Consider the following 17286-nt stretch of genomic DNA (forward strand, 5'->3'; position numbering starts at 1 on the left):
GCCTCAGTCACAGGTGGGAAGTAGGGCAGATTTCTTACAGAATGGCCACAAGAATGCAGGGCTGTAGCCAGTGCATTTTACAGTAGGAAGGCTTTAAAAACAGAGGAGCATGATTAACAACGTAGACATTTGTTTGTCTTTCTTGCCATTAGCCTTTCATAAACAGATGAAATCTGTCTTAAGTGCAAATTAGGAGATTCTAAAGGACAAAAAGGGGGTGCTAGGCCTGTCCCATGCAGTTATTCAGCCACAGTCCAGAAACAGAAGGATCCTGTCTTGGAGAATGGAGTTGTATAGCTAAGTTACCATTGACATTAAGTCAGAGCAGGAAGTAAAGTAATCCCATAAACTCAGCATATAATCCTCCTCCTCTGGGTACAAAAGCCAGCAAAAATCAGTGTCTGCTACTTATGAGGTTATGCCTGTATCTTTGAACTCCTCGTCACTGGGTATGTCTTAAAAAAATCTCCAGTAATTAGAAACCAAAGGCCTTAAGTCTTGGAAGAATGAAAATCTTTAAGATATCGCCTGCTGTATCCAACAGCAGAAAATTCATGTAGCTTCACTCCAAGGTAATGATTAGGGATGATTTCCACACTGTTGTATGATTGCTTTCTGCCAAAGTCAATCCTGTTCTCACTGCAAAAACCCTCCATGACCCAAATTCTACTCTTTAGCTATACTAGCTTGTCTCTATTACCGTAGATGAGAATAGAATTTGGTTTGATTCCATACTACTGGGTTTTTTTTATTATTATTCAGGCCAGTCTACTACAAACATTAGGATGTTGGATTGCTTATATTTTTCAAGTAATGACCTTTTCTTAATATTATACAAATAACACACAAATATTAAAAACAGTGCACTGAAGAGTCAAAAAGCATCTTTGTAGCAGAGAAAAAATAAAAGTCTGTCCAAAAGTATGTCCAGAAGTTCTATTACTCTTAACATTCCTGTTGATATCCTCACCCAAGGTAATTTTGGCAGTGGGTAAGTTCAGATATGCTATATGTCTGGTTGTAATATAAATTACCATAGATCTGAAATTTTGTCCATACATTTGATGCAAACCAAATGGAGCCATACTTCCTTTGCAGTGGTCTCACTAAAGGTTTAAATATTGTGGCATGTTCCTAGGCTGAAAACCAGATGCCTTATTCAAATACAGCTTTGTACTAGTTTAGGTTTGGAGAAACAAATGAAGAAAGGATTAATAAAGGAATTAATAAATCTACATATACTCATGTCAATAAATAACTCACTTCCTCATATATTCCATTTCTTTTTCCCGATCATTTTTGCACTGGAAACCTGTATCACATAATGTAAATGAAGTAGCACCCCAAGATATACTGTTGAAAAAAGTAACACCACCCAAACTAAACTCATGATGCCACAAAACACATTATCTCAATGATAACTAGCCTCCCTGCCACTCTTTCCTTGCCGCAAGTTTTGCAGCCATCATTCTAAAGAAAATCTATACCTTGAAGAAACAGTAGTATATTTAAAATATCTCTTCTGTCTTGCTCTTCTATCTCCTGGGAGATAGTGTTACTATTATGCCCACTACATCTGATTACTAAACCATGGCTAAAAATTCTATTTTTATCACTGTGGAGTGTAAGCAGAGTAAAACCTAAAAAGTCCACCAACTACAAATTACCCATATTTTACAGTCCCTATGCACACATTTTGGTGGGAGGCATGAATTCAGTTACCTCAACGTATGCAGAAATCTCTTAAACTGTTAAGATGACAAACTTTGCTTTTGTGTGTGTTTGTGTGCATGTGTGTGCATGCGCGCACACGCGTGTGTGCGTTTGTGTAGCAAACAGGTGGCAGAGAATACATCCTTTATTTCCTTTGCTCAACTAATGTTGCTAGTCACGGGTTATGCAAATATGGTGAGGAAAAAAGAGGATATTACCTCTTCCATCTTCACAGGGCAACTGCTACAAGTAAATGATTTTCTTATTTGCTGTTTGAAAGGACTATTTAGAAAGAATCTTTTTTCCTGAAACAACTGAAAATGAAAGAAGTTCTTTCAAGAAAAGAAAATATTTGTAGTCTTTTATAATCTTTTTTTCCTCCCTATGACATTTCAATGCCTTTAAATAGAAACGTAACTTTGAAAGGAAAAAAATCAAATGAAAGAATTTTGAAATGAACAATAAAAGTGTTTCACTAAAAAACTCAATATATTTGACTTTTATGAATTTCCTCTTCCCTTTTCTTCAGCAAAAACTATTCACCCAAATTTATGAAGAGTTCTGGACTCCTGCTCCCCCAAACTGCATTTTCAAGTGAATGAACTATTTGAAGATATTATCTGCCAAGCTCCACTACCAAGAGAACCTGTATTTGTAGTCTGTAGTAGCCCAGAGCAAGCCAATGAATAAGTAGCAGTGGATTTAAAGCTCTGTTCCAGACTAGCTGCGTCATCTTCAGCCAGTCACACGCAGGAGGATTTTGAAGAGCATGTGAGGCACTTAACACTCAATTTCCATTAGGGATTTCCATCTTTCCCCCATCTGACAAACTATGCGACAGGAAGGGGCCAGTAAGGGGCTCCTGCCTGTGAGAAAGCATCTTCTGTGCTTTCCCAGATGCCGGGCAGCAGTCTGGCCTCCCTGCTCCGGGGTGCCATGTGCCAGCGGCAGCTGGCAGGAGGATCACTGATGAAGCTGAGCAGCTGGGCCTGGCACTTCAGATCACATAGCAAACATAGGACCTCACTGCTGCCCTATTAACATGCAAGTTAAAGGAGCTGCTGGCAGGCAGCACAGGATAGCAGCATCACAGCAAGCTTCACATGTGTGAATTCAGAGAAAAAGTGAGATACACAGATACGCAGATACACATACATTTAAAAACAATACTCAGAACAACACTAAATGAGCATTTCAACTGTTATTTCTGGCTAGCACAACTGATATTTAGATCTGATTTCTACTTTCTTCTTTAGCTTTTCAAGCCTGCTTCTCACTTACTCTTTTTGTTCAGGGATGTCTTCCAAGAGCATGTAAAGAAAATCCTGAAAAATGAACAAAGCACTACAGTTAGTATGTTTATCAAACAATATCTCTGTGTCTACAGATCCAGCACTGGATTTTTAAGTATTGCAGATTGCAGAATGGTTAGAAAGTTTATGTATCTGCTATAGTGTTATACCGCTCAATTATTTATGCAACACACATTATGTTTGTCAGTTTTCCAACCCACTCAAGCGAAAAGTGTCACCATTGAAAGAAAATGGGCTTGAAAAGCCTGCTATTTTAACACAATCCTACATTCCCATTTTTATTTAATCTACAATAYACACACACAAACTACATTAAATAGCATTGTTAAGAGCTGCAGATTCACATACTCAAAAGCTATGAAACACTAGAATTAAGGTTGTCCTTTATATTCTCTCCAATATGCTTCTGTTATCCTGCTGTCGTTAATTGCATGACCAYAAGCTTTTTTCCTTTTAGTGCATACCTGATCTAAGGACAACACTTGCTCCTCATTCCCTGACAAAATTCATGCTGCTGCTGCCAGCCATACCAACATGGTATAAACCTCTTCAAAGACCTAGTAGCTAGAAATTTTTTTGTGGATTTAGAGGGAAAGTGCTAGGCCAGTGAAATAGTATTACCATCATCCTCACGTGTAACTGTATGATATGCCCTCTTTATAAGTTACACTTGACATTACTCAAAGGCACCCCATGCTGTGCAAGACCCAACTCTAAAATGATTCATTACTTGCTTTGTTCCACTCAGTAACTGCCTAGAAAGAGAAATTWTTAATATGAACTCTCCATTTATATGCTGTTTTATAAAGCAATGCATCAACTTCACTAATACTTTGCGGAAACAAGTTTCATAGCCTAATGATGTTTCTCACAGCAATGTATGAGTGCAAGGCTGATTTCTAATTGCAAGCAGTTGTAATCAGAATTGACTCCTCAAACTCAAACTATTGGTAACACTGTAGATCTTTCTCCTTTAGATAATAATGCAGGTCCAGGCTACATCGCAATGGCTGCAAAATCTGCTTATGAAGAAAGGTGAATTACACAGTGCTGAGCTCAGCGCTGCTGTGGCTACATTGCTATCATTAACTATGCTAGCTGCATAGGAATGGTTCTGCCCAACTACAGAGTATTTCTGACACCATGATGTACTGCAAAATCTCATCACAGTTTATATAATAGTAATACTTCATACTATTACTTGCAGTACCATACTGTTATTCTGTACGTCAGAAGAGAATTACTGACTCCTTCCACTTGTGGAAGCTGTGCTGGAGGCACAGACTAACTTCCATGGAAATAATGAATATGAAAAAATGGAAAAGAGATTATCATTAGAGTTATTTCAAGAATGAGGCATCTGAAAAGCAATATTGAAGTGTTTATCCCTGACACTATTTTATACAGAACTTTGTATATATTAATCCAACCAGAATCCCTGATCAGACTGCAATGTTTTATAATCTACCCTATGGTCCACTTGATGACACCTCTGATACTAGAGGTATTTTACATTCTGTATATTGTACTGTGAAATTAAACATCTGCTTSATGAATAAGGCTGTCTCCATTTTTCCAAATAACTTAAGAATAAAGCAATAAAAATCATTCTACTCACTTTCTTAAAATTAGGATTAATCTTTTTTGGTCTTAACTGCTTCAATTTTAACACCCCAAAACAGAATAGAATACTAAATTATCACTTACCTCATATTGGCATGTCTTTTAACATTTGCCTATTATCAAGTCTGCCTGACACATCCAATTATGGGTTGGAGTTTTCAGTTGCATATAACTTTGCCAAATTTTAACCATCTGGACTGAAATTTTATCCTCAGGCTATTTTTTCTTCTTTCTCAGATAAAATGGTTCAGAAGTGCCCAAGAGCAAAGTTAGGGGATAATGTGATGTTTATAAATTTTAATGGCATTTTCTTTAAGAGGTTCTAATGACCATACATTTTGAAACAAGGCTCATGATATGGCCTGAATCAGATCATTAAAAAAAGAAAGAAAAAAGCATATATATGTATGTATGTATATACATGTGTGTGCATGTATATACGTATATACATGTATATATGTATTATACATACACACACACATACGTGCATATATAAAATATCTATAGGTAAACATACATATATGTGTGTGTATATATATTCTTTGTCTCTGTTGCAACTAGTTCAATGAAGCCAGAAAGAAAATATAAGTTAGTGATCATATGCTACTACAGTGCTACATTATTAACAAACCAAGTTTTTTAATATTGWTAAATAAACTCATCATCCCTACTTTTGTTGTTTTTTCTGGACTGGAAACCCAGAGGCTAAAAAACAACATTTCCCTATATACAGAAACTGTTACTCTGCTGTTTGTGGAATTTTATTCACATTTGGCCAAACTGAAAAAGGCTTTGAAAAATGAGTTTGCACATGTTCACAAAGGATTTGTGAGACTGTCATAACTAAATTCCCTGAAGACTCTTGTCTACTCTCACCATGTTCCAGACTGAAGCCAGCAATTCTCCTCACAACTGCAACTCTGGGCTGCTGCTGACCAGATCAAATCTGGAAACAGACTGTGAATTCAGATCAAGGAGAAAGTTTCTTTGCGCTGCTAATGAGTGTGGCATGTCTGAGTCAAAGAACAGCARGGACCTAATGACTGAAAAGTAAGTTGAGAGAAGTAACCTTGAGGAATTGGGAATGGAGGCTACTTGAAGCAGGAAGCAGGCAAATCTGGGTTGAGAAGATCTTTCATTCTGTTGCTGAAGACACTATATGATATGTCAGTTTTTGTATACTAACAACCACTAGGATGTTTCTATTCTAAAACTGTTGGGGGGAATCACATAGATACCTTTCTCTGTTCATATATGTTGATATTAAATAGGGAACACGGAATATTAAAGGGCAGATAATAGACTCTTGTTTGTGGAAAAACTGAAATCAACATATTTCAAGTACTCCATGACCAATACATAATTTCACTTAAATTTCTCTAACTGCAAYATGAATGGAGGGTACACAGACGAAATGGAGATTTCATGACTAGAAGCAATATATCTGAAAGGACATTCAGTTGGCAACAAATGAACTCCAAATGCATTTATATCCAATTTCTTACAGAAATTACAGACTCAAAGTTAAACTACCCCAACAATTATGAAATTTGCAAATGACTTAACTAAATAGTGCATGTTACCTCATCCCTTTTAGGGGGGAAAATATGCATACGGCAAATAAGCACCCTTCCTAGGACCATGATTATTTTGAATTCCCTCCCCATTCATCTTCCTGCCTTTTATTTAACAAAATCAGCAACACRTTGAAATCTTCCTTGTGAGGTTTTAGTAGCAAGCCCAAAATTCCCCTCCAAAGGCTACAACTTCCTATCAGAGTGAGCACATTTAGACTCCCCAGCTTTATGTTCTGTTATCAGGCAGCAATCTGTAGCCAGACAGAACCAAAAGCTTAAGTCCTGGGCTACAGAGCCACTGACCAGCTCCTTCTAAAAGATGATTTTTTTGCTCCTTTATCCCTTGCCAATGAACTGCACTGAGATTACTGGCAATTCCCTACAGCAAAATAACCAACAGTCATGGCAACCAGGAAAACATAGCACACTAGAAAATCTGGCAAGCATCTTCTGGCAAGCTTTCCTGCGGACTTTTAAGGTGATAGCAGCACCTGGACGTCATTTCCAACACCGCATTTCTCTGACTGAGGTTACCATTCTGTATCTCTGTCCAAGATGCCCAAATTCAGAATCCAGTGGTTTTGCACAAAGCAACTTTCATTATAAGTCTAAGCTAACACACAAGACCGAACCACTCCAGCTAAAGGCAGTATATTTGTCCTCTTAGGTACAGGATGAATACCTATGGGATTAAGTCCTAACTTTCCCCATCTATACTCGTAAGAGGAYTTCTGTCAGAGCTGTAAGTCTTTATAGATAACGTCTATCACTTCCTGCATATCAAAACACCTTAGGAGCAGGTAAGCCCATGCTTGGAATGGGTAAGTTTGAGGAAGTATGTTGATCACTTAATTTACTGAAAAAGTGTTTGCATTCCTCCTTGCCTTATTGATAGGAACGTTCAAACTAGATTTCAGGCAGGGAAGTGAAAGCATCCAGTTGGAACATGCCTCCTCCGAACAATTTGCCTCTGGCGTTTATGTTATCTCAGACTCAACTGAATTGCTTTAATTTCTTCAGAAAATACACAGATTCTTACTGTCTGTTAGCAATACTGCCTAAAAATTTGAAACAATACAGATTCCTTCTATTTTATATGTATAAACATAGAAGAACACAAACACACACATTAGAAAAAGATGAGGAACTATACTTTATACTTGTTTTATACCAATGGTACTAGATAGAACCCTCAATTATTCTTTGGACTTCATTTTAATATTATCCAGCAGAAAATCATACGGAAGACACATTYGACTATGATTACTTAAAATATATTCCACTAAATCAAACAAAAACTGGAGCTGTGATTCAGCAGGCACAAATAAAATCCACATGCTTTGGGAGTGCTCCCTTGTCTGTTTGCTCTGGTCAGAATTTAATTGAAGAGTTTTCCTATCAAACTAAATTGCACAACAAACTACCATGTAATTTTAAACCTGAAGGATGCTAAATGGAAGCTAAACAAATATSAAAACTTTAGCTCAGCAAAGAAGTTAGAGAATTCTATAACAAAAGAGAAAAGGCAGAAAAGTATTCCATAGTTGAAGACTGAAATTCAAAACTTAGTAAGTTCAGAAACTATAGGAAAAATTTATCAGAAAGSTCTAAGATGCATTTTCAGACATATGGGACACTTTCTTGATAGAAGGCAATTATACTTGTACAATTTACTGCTTCCTTTAAGATCTTTGTATTCGAGACATGAGATAGCAAAAACTACTTAGATTTTTATATTGTCAGATATTAAAATATATAGAACAATTAACTGTTTTTTTTTTAATCAGTCATCTATACTAGACATGATTATAAAACATCTAGGGTCCTCCTAGCTTCATTCCTCTCTGCTGACTTCTTCAGCCCTATTTCTAGCCTTACTGCATTGTGTTCTTTCTCTRTCCTTTAAAACACACAGTTTATCTCATTCTGAGAAAAGTATATCAGAAAAGAAATAGGAAGTTTTCTCATAAAGAAAAAATATATTGCCACATAACAAATTAAACACTTATTAACCCAGTATTAGTTATACTTCAAACAAAATCCATCATTCCTTCTTTCAAGATATTCATATMGGTTGTTAAAATGTGCAATATAATTAACTGGTCTATATTATCAATYGCCAAAAACATAAGTATTTTACATATAGTTAATCTCAAGTTAAAATGTGTGACCAAGATAGGCAATTTTTTAAAAATTTCTGTATACTTGTTAGAACTTAAAAAGTTAAACAGAAGGGAAAGCATACTGTACAATAAATAAAGCAGGTGCCAAGCATTAAACAATGAACAGAGAACAAAATATCAACCAGCTGCTTCATATACGAGTAACACCTATTCCACATAAATGAGGCAAAGGTCTTGGAGGAGAGTGGAGGAGGAGGGACTGATCATACGTAAATTAAAGACTGTCTCATTGTGTGTATAAATCAGGAAACTGAATGAAGGCTGCACAGGGCTTACCTAACAAGAAAAAAAGTAGGGATCTGCTCGCTTGTGCAAGAACTGGAAAAGAAAACTAACTCAGTCTGAATAAAATTGTCCCGTCTTTTTCTGTTTTCCTAGCACAGAGGAGTGCAGAAGGCAAAGAMTCCCATGCTCCAGGCTGCTGTGGGCAGCCGAGCACCAGAACTGGCTTCACCAAAATATACGTACGTTGCATGCTTAGACTTCCAATTCTAGTTACAAGAGTYCTGAAAGCAAAGAGATGAATGATGATTTGCACGCGCAGCTACCAATTCCTTGTAGAAAAYTGACAACAATGGTACATACCTATGCAAATAGACATGCAGGAACATGTTGATATAGGTAAGCACACAGGGGGTTGTGTGCGTATAACATCTGCCTTTAAAACTTTCGAGTACAGCATAAATCATCATTTTTTGAAGAGCTGCCTTAATTGCCATTTTACTATAGCAAATTATAACTCTTAACAGAATAGGCAAACACAACAGACCTTGGGTTATTACGTAGATGGAACTACATGTAAATGAAAGTCTGAAAACAATTCAATTCCCAAGGTATTCTTATTTCAGTATCAAACTGAACAATAGTTTTAACTGCGTTAGGAATATCAGCAACATGCACTCCTTTCTATTTATTTATAGTCAGTAACAGACAGTCCATTCATTGTTTTAAAAGTTCATTTAAAACAGTTACTAAGTGAATTCTCCCACAGGAAGAAAAATGGAAGTTTTTTTTAAATAATCTCTCCTAAAGATTTCAGACTTGCTTTACTTGTCTGTTGCTAAGTCAACTAAAATAAACAAAAACTACTATTAAAAACATACTAAGCATGCAATCAAAATGAAGGAAAAAAGCAAATTGATTAATGTTTCACTTCTGAAGTCATTTCCTTGCACCTGCGGCTCTCATCTAGGAAAAATACTACAAACACCACTGAAAACAAGACTAGTATTCAGAACATGGGCAATTATTTTTACACTGTTTTTACTTTCCCTCTTCCCCACAATTCCTAAGGCTGAGAACCTTCACAATTATTTTGGACAAGGTGAAAGTACAACAACACAATATTTAAACTTACYGTTTGTATCTCTATTTATTTTAAATCTTTTATTGATTTAAATGCTGACAGCATGTTTGTTCAAGAAAGAATCTGAACAATAAACTTTGTGTACTAACTTTGCTTCATGKCTTCTGCATTTCCAATTCCTATTGTGATTGCTCATCTACCTACAGCAGATACCTACAAAAATACAACTTTTAAGCTAAGATTTCTTACAGAGAAAGTAAATACATTTACAGTCAGATACAGCTTATCCCCTGTGCACTTTTTTCTTTAGCACAGTGACCAAACTTCAGTCTTGCCAGGCATTTATTAATACACAGTTATCTACCTGTAGTTCATGTAGCAGCATGTAGTATTTCAGCTGGTGAGACTACTTAGTCCTCAAAATGATACTTCACAGTAGCATACATAGCGAAAGGAGAAATCACTAGTAGATTAGCAGTTCCACTGCAACACTAYGCTATTAGTCACTGTACCTAGACAATGTGCAAGGATTTTTAACAGGCTGCAGTACTCACACAGTCTACTGACATAACTGGTTTCATGTCAACCAGGAGACCTAAGCAGCTAATMTTTTCCTCATAGAAATATCAGCACCTTGCCTACAACCTGATTAAAGTACTGGACTGCTTCTTGCTTTCAGTAACTTCAGGTTATCTGTATTTTTTAAAAACTTTTCAGCAGTGTAACAGTGAAGCTTCATGTTCATGATTTTCGGCACCCTAGTACAGACAAGGCTGTTACTGGCACTTTCCACAACTGCTCAGGATCTCAGTGATGTGGTACAGGAAACAGCTACAGCAGTGGAAACATTAATTCCCTTTACACYCTAATTGTTCCTCCAGAGTTGCTGTAGTACAGCTACTATGCCTCCCTTTTGGATAATTTGACATCCAAATGAATCCGCAGGTCTGTGGGCTATCTGTAAAATACATAGAGGCAGACAGGTCTTTCAGGACGAGATCCAGAAGAGCCAGCATACTGAGCAAAGACTTACTGTAGCTGGAAAGACAGGAGCATGTTAGATCCCGTCTCCTCAAGATCTGATGTTCACCATTCTGAAATGTCTCTACAATTTAAAAGGTATTCCAAAACGACAGTCTTCAGTGAAGAAACCAATTTCAAGAATTCACTAATATCTCATTTCTTCTTTCTTCTGCTGCTCCTCACTCTGACTGCACTGCCATCTTCTAGTTATGCCACCTGCTTGTCTCATTGTGCCTTTTGTTCCAGGCCTGTTTTTAACCGTAATTTCCTCAGCAATCTAGTTCATAGACAGCCTCATGAATGGTTGCATTTGCAGCACTAAAGAAGCAACAGACTGCAGTGCCAGGGAATAAGCTGGTTTCATCACCAATGACAAGGTTTCCTGTAACTTTAGGTTCAGAGTTATGTCATTGCTTTTCAAAACAAAACAGTGAAGGACAAGACAGTCCAYCCTCTAATCCTAAATACTATCAGTGGTTAGAGGACTCCTTCAGAAAGGCCTTGAGGAAGGTAAACTTCTAACTATAACCCCTGATGGATGTTCTACCTAGTGGTTGCTTCTGTGGTATGGTTTGCTCAATCTTTCCTTCTGAAGCTGTTCTATTTTGTGTGAAATAATCATAAATCACTTGTGCCAGGAAGAGAACAAGCTAAGTCTATAGATCAAGTGATTAATATATCTAGTTGGACTTGGAGAGAGCAGATTCTGATTTCTAATTMAATGTTATTTCTTTTAAAGCCAAACCTTCACCAATCCAGGAAGAAATTCTTTTCTAAGAGAAATATTGCTCTCAAGAGTGGGCAGCTACCTCAGGAAAGTCTATTGAAATAAAGAGGAAACATTTTAATCCCTTGTGGATTAATGCTTCAGCAACAGAGAGACAGAAGAATGTTTTAGAAAGAAAGGGTGGGATTACAGACCATGATAAGGAAACCTATACAAAGGTTGTGATAAGACTGTAATAAAGGTGGGTGTAAGGCCACAGAGTGATGAGACATTGACCTGGTGGGAGAGAGACTGTCCTGTTAGACCGTGCACTTTTAAGCACTGAATACAGCAGCAAGTAGGGAGGAAGGAAATAAGTCAGAAAGCAATGTTAATACACTCTTCSGATTTATGCAAGCTTTCAGTTACATTCCTACTGAAAGAGGTATCTGGGAAAAGACTGACTGACCACAACCTAAACTGAGCAGTTATGAGAGTAGAGCAGATAACTCTAGTACAGTAAATGACCATATCTTTGAAAGTGCCATCATCTGTGAATATTGGCTTTTCAGAGTATTGAGCTGATACTTCCAAAAAAGGGTCCATTCACTGTTTACGAATCAGACACAAGCAGAGAGTCAGATTTAAGTATCACCCTGAGAAGTGGTACTACTCCCTAGAATGCAGGAGTTTCACCAATATTGTCAGGTTACAATTGCTGTTCTCTTTTCACACCATAACCAAAATCAGTGATTTAGTTGGGTTTTTTTCAGAMAGTAGGTAGAAACCGAAGCAGAGTACCTGAGAAAGGACAAGCTGCCCATGGAACTTATGGACAAATTTTCTTAATGATGCAAGGTATGAAGCCTCTCCTRTTGTCCTTGCCAGAGACCGCAAAAGGAAGTAACCCTGCAAGAAATTATGCCAAGAACAAGGAAGCAGCCATGAATTAGCTGATGTCTAAAAGAAAGAAGTCTTTATAACATTAGCAAATCAATTCCAATAAAAAACAGCTTATAACACTCACCTTTAAATAGTGAACCTGCATGAAGATTTTTTCTGCTTTAAGACCATGTTTGACAACAGATGCTCCAGAGTCGCTCACTTCTCCTGTGTTCTCTTTGTTGGGCCTAAAACGACAGCAGACTAATTAAGGCTTGGGTAAGAAARTAAAGAAATAACTGACACAGTACATGCCCTACAGTTGAAAGCACTATAATGGCATAGTATCTCTAGACCCCTGCCACTAGTTCAATCTTTTTCTCCACCCTAAGTTAAATAATTCGACTTGAACAAGAAGAAATAAGGAGTTGCATACTTTTAATGCAATTTTGTACATAGCTGCCCAGACAGCTGTGGTAAAACTGAGAGGCATCACTAAGTTGCTGTATGCTCTTCATTGCCAGCATGACATTATGTCATTCCACAGTGCACTGGCACATCATGAACAAAGAGAAACAAAACAAACCAAAAAGACAGCCATTTCAGACAAAAGGGAAAGGAGAGGAAGAAGACTGAAGTCGTTCTGTTCAACTASAGCTTCCCTTTCTCACATCCAGTCAGTGCCTTAACAACAGCTCACACAGCTACACTCGCAAGAATAATGTCTTTCATTTGCATGTAATTCACTGCAGGTGAAATTATTTTCTGTTCTTCATTTTGCCATTTTGGGTTGCAAGAAAAGGGATTGAATTTTTAAAATAGCCTCTTACACGCACACAGATCTAAGGGTTTCAGACAGGTATAGAAAAAAATTTAATTGTTGACTGCCTGATTTTAAAAAGTAATGAAACATCTGGTGTGTCAGAAATCTACATCAGTAAAGTCTACAGGACTCCTAGGTTCTTGTAAGCACACACTGAAAACAAAAAGAAGCTATGCAAATATTTTTTTGTCATTTAAGAAGTATTTTCACAGACACAGTACTGATGAGTCTTCTAGTTTTTACTTTGTATTCAGAAAACATCCCAGCCATCTGTCTGAGAACAGAGGTCTGTGTGACTAAAACAACTTCTCTAAATGTAGATTTTGAACCGTCAGTCTCAAAAACCAAAGCTCTTTTCCCCCAATTCTACAAAACAGGGACAACACAGACCACAGCAGTGCAGGATTCTTCAAACCACATCACTCACATGCTACTCATGAGCTAATTCCAGTGACAAATTTTTTCTTTTCTATCTTGGTTTGCCCTTTTTTCTTTTTTATGTTTATAATGGCTTCTTAGTTTTGCCAAGAGCGCCAAGCCATTTTTTCCCCTTTAAGCACTATGTTTAGGACCCGTGCACACCAAATTCACTTGACATAGAAAAATCTAGATGAAAGATGACTATCTGAGATCAAATRGAAAAATAAAATTCAGATTCAATTTTACACTGTTCTTAAGAGTCCTTTCCCATGCTGTCCCTCAGATTTCTTCCTATAAAGATCCTTCAACAATGAAAGGAGATCAGTAACTGATTTTTTTATCCTATGGTAGCTCTGGTTCTTCAAGATACTGCTACCATTACAGACCCACTGTTGGAGGTAAGTGTGTGCTCATTTCCCATTTGAATCCGTCTCCTGGAAATAAGGCCTTTTGGAATTTCATATGTGACTTTTCATGTTGTTCTTTATGTATTAAAAAAAACAGCTAAATTGCTCCTTGTTTCTCTCATAATAAATAGAGTTTTGTAGACTTTGAAAAACAGACTTTGAGCACAGACTATAGKATCTACACTAAACTGAAACATCTCCCAGAGCCACAATTATTTTAAATTAGGAAGTCATCCTTCCTTCCTTCCATCTTCAGCCTASTGCCTGTATAGATCTTTTGTAGTAGGAGTCTGGAAAGCAGTATCCCATCTGAATGATAGTACTGAAGAATTTCTTCTCGCAAARGATACGTATATACTATAGACCCCACAATGCCTGTGCAATAGTGTAAATATTCAGAATATTACCCTATGCAGTGCTCTCAGTACTTCATCAAGCCAATTTAAAACAATACTTAGTATACTCACAATATATTGTAGGTCCAGAGACTGAATGATTGTTCTACTGCCCTATAAACCTGGCAYCTTTTCTAGCAGATAAAGCTAGGCATAATGATAAAGCTAAGATGATTCAAATTATTCAAGTTTCTACCTGGCAGAYTTTAGACACTGGCGTATTTCTGAAGGAAGCAGAATAGGTATCCACTGGTTTGTCTTTGTGAAAATTCAAAGGCAGAAGTTGAATCACAAGGGCCAGTGCAAGAAATGATCTCAGAACCAGCTTCACTCCAGAGAATGAAACTGACTTCTCAAGTCTTCTTTGTTTTGATACCATGAAAGACTTGTACTGATGCTGGCCAGCAAAATGAGTGATTTTTTCCTAAGTGATTTTATGTCTTCAGGTCTGCTTCAAACTCTGTGAGAAAATACATGGGATTCTGAAGTCTTATCTTACATGAGCACTACATTTCAGTGCTTTAAATTTTCTTCAGTGCTGATGAATTGCTTGTGCTGCTTTTCAGAGCTGCTGCCTGCTRGAAAGACACTCATCATTTTCCGTCATATCCAGCCTCATTTTTCATGGGTATCTCATAAGATGGCGAGAGCATCAAATATCCATAATCAAAAGACAACTGATCATCAGTATGGTGTGTGACTTTCACCTAGTCATAACAGGTACTTATTTCCTGGATCAAGAGTTAATAGGATCAACTGTCAAATCATGGACAGGGTTTTCCTGCTGTCAGAAGAAAGCACAGAAAAAACACATGACTGTCCAGGGGGAACAAAAAAAATAGTTGAAAAATGAGTTTGTGCTAAGGAAGAGCAGGCTGGTTGATTTTTGTCTTCCTAACATGGATGAAAAAAGAAACTAAAGGTTATGATTTACTTTTGATATGCTTACATAAAAACACAAACCTGAACCAGCACAAGCTCAACATTCAGTGCAACTGAAAGACTGAAATTTCCTCCCTGACTTACCGGCACTGGAAAGCATACTGACATAMTTTGAGAAGATAGGAAAAATACTAAATATGCAAAGAGAGAACCAATTTAAATCCATTCCACAGAAGGGGTAGAAGAACAAGTCCTTCTTGGATACAACTGCAGGCAAGCAGAGAAATCAGAGAGGCAGAGATTCAYAGAACCCCAAGCTGGCATCAAGTTCCTCTTATGAAGTGTGTATTTAGTGACAAAGTGATGCAAACTGATTTATCATTCTTTCGTATTTGCACCAATAATATCACTATGCAAAATGCAAGTACGGCATGGTAACTACATTGATGTCTACTAAATGTGGAAATTTGCAGAAAACTTAAGTTTTAATTTCCAGATAAACAGCCCTTTCTTGAGTCTCAAACTGTAAAGGATTTTTTTGCACTAGGGAAAAAAAATTAAAATGTTATACCACATACATATTAAAAGTAAATACATAATTCATGTGAAAGGCAGCACATGCAATTCCATAATATTGAAAATCAAAACCAAACATCCAGGTAAGTCCCCTATCACAAGAAGCAATGTTTCCAGGCTAAAAGTAATTTATTTAAAAWCAAACAAAAAAACCTCAGACTCTGTCAATCAGTAGTTGTGTTGTAGCTGTATGGCAGCTAGCGATAAGGCTTGCTTTTGTATTTGTACCTATCATCATATTGCACACTTACAAATGTATAAATTGACTGACTCATATACACTTGTGTGTGACACACAATTCATCAATAAACGTGAATTAAGGCAGATCAATGAAACACTACAGTTACGCAAAGTCRATGACACAATTTTGGATGACATGAATCCACAGGAAAGAATTTCTCCATTGGTGAACAGTACCTAGTACCCAAACATAAAAGGCTTTGAGACCCTAGAGAGAAAGCACATAAAGAGGACCTCGAAATGAATGGAATGACAACAGTTTTCTGAAAACACATAAAAGAGGATTACAAAAAAGACGGTGATCAAATAGTTCTTCACTGTTGCTTGGTGAAAGAAAAGAAGAAATCTACATAACTTGAAACAAACAAGACTTTAGCCAAATAGTAGGAAATAGTTTTTAATTGCTAGCACTAAAACAGTTTAGATACTGCACAAGCCTTTTAACTGGAGGTTTCTAAGAACAAGTTAGTAAAAATCTGTCTAAAATGGTCTGTGCATATTGCATATAGTGAGGATAAAAGAATGTTCTGAATAATCTCTCTGTTCCTGTACTGTGATTTGGTCAGTATAGGGCTAATTGGAGTTCAGATTAGCAAACTCAATTTTCTTGGTCAAAGATTGTTGGGGGTGACAAGCAGTAAAGCTGTTGGGCAACCACTCTAGGTACCTCAAGATAAAACACTGGCAAATTCCCAAGACACCAATTAGRACAGTCCAGATTATTAAATCATTAGCAAAGCAAGAATCCTTTTTTGATCTAATGTATTTAGCTATGTGAGAAGAAGTCTTGAGCTCAGCATCTGATACACAAAGAACAAAACCTTGTCTAAAYAGCATTACTCATTTCTAAAGAGAAAGTATACTTATGTAGTTCATTTTGCATTTTCCTTTGTTTTTAAAGTTTCATTCAACTTGGCAGATGTATTTTATACTCCTGTATGTGCTTGTCTTCAGCCAGACGAATAAAACAAATAAAACAAACAGAAAAAATTGCTAAGGCTTCAAACATTGAACTTTGTTCAGGAAATGGCCTCTTACTCTTTTCCCAAATAGAAGCTCTTGTAAAATGCTTAGAGACATTTTATATCAAACTAACCCTCACATTTTTGGAAAGCTTTTATTAACAAGCAGAAAGGCAATTACATTATGCAGAAGATGAATAACCTGGTCAATTTAATTTGACTTTTGTTTTACCTTCAGAAGGAAATGCAGTGGAT

General features: G+C 36.9%; 1 protein-coding gene across 16 annotated transcripts in view; it reads right to left on the reverse strand.

Moving 5' to 3' along the window:
- The window catches only part of AOPEP (aminopeptidase O (putative)), a 215879-nt gene that overhangs the window by 116255 nt on the left and 82338 nt on the right, over positions 1-17286 (reverse strand). For 15 of the 16 annotated variants that reach the window (XR_014896808.1, XR_014896819.1, XR_014896818.1 and 12 more), the window contains exons 8-10: positions 12472-12574; positions 12246-12353; positions 2995-3038 (exon numbers count right to left, since the gene is read on the reverse strand). Coding sequence is in view for 13 of the 16 variants with exons in the window: in XM_085312924.1 (XP_085169050.1) it covers positions 2995-3038; positions 12246-12353; positions 12472-12574 (255 nt within the window). In the remaining 3 variants the exon portion in view is untranslated. The remainder of the gene's footprint in view (positions 1-2994; positions 3039-12245; positions 12354-12471; positions 12575-17286) is intronic. The other variant, XM_085312944.1, reaches the window with a different exon arrangement.

Source organism: Rhea americana, unplaced genomic scaffold (genome assembly GCF_003343005.1).
Source record: "Rhea americana isolate MKP2758 unplaced genomic scaffold, rheAme1 scaffold_11, whole genome shotgun sequence".
Taxonomy (NCBI): domain Eukaryota; kingdom Metazoa; phylum Chordata; class Aves; order Rheiformes; family Rheidae; genus Rhea; species Rhea americana.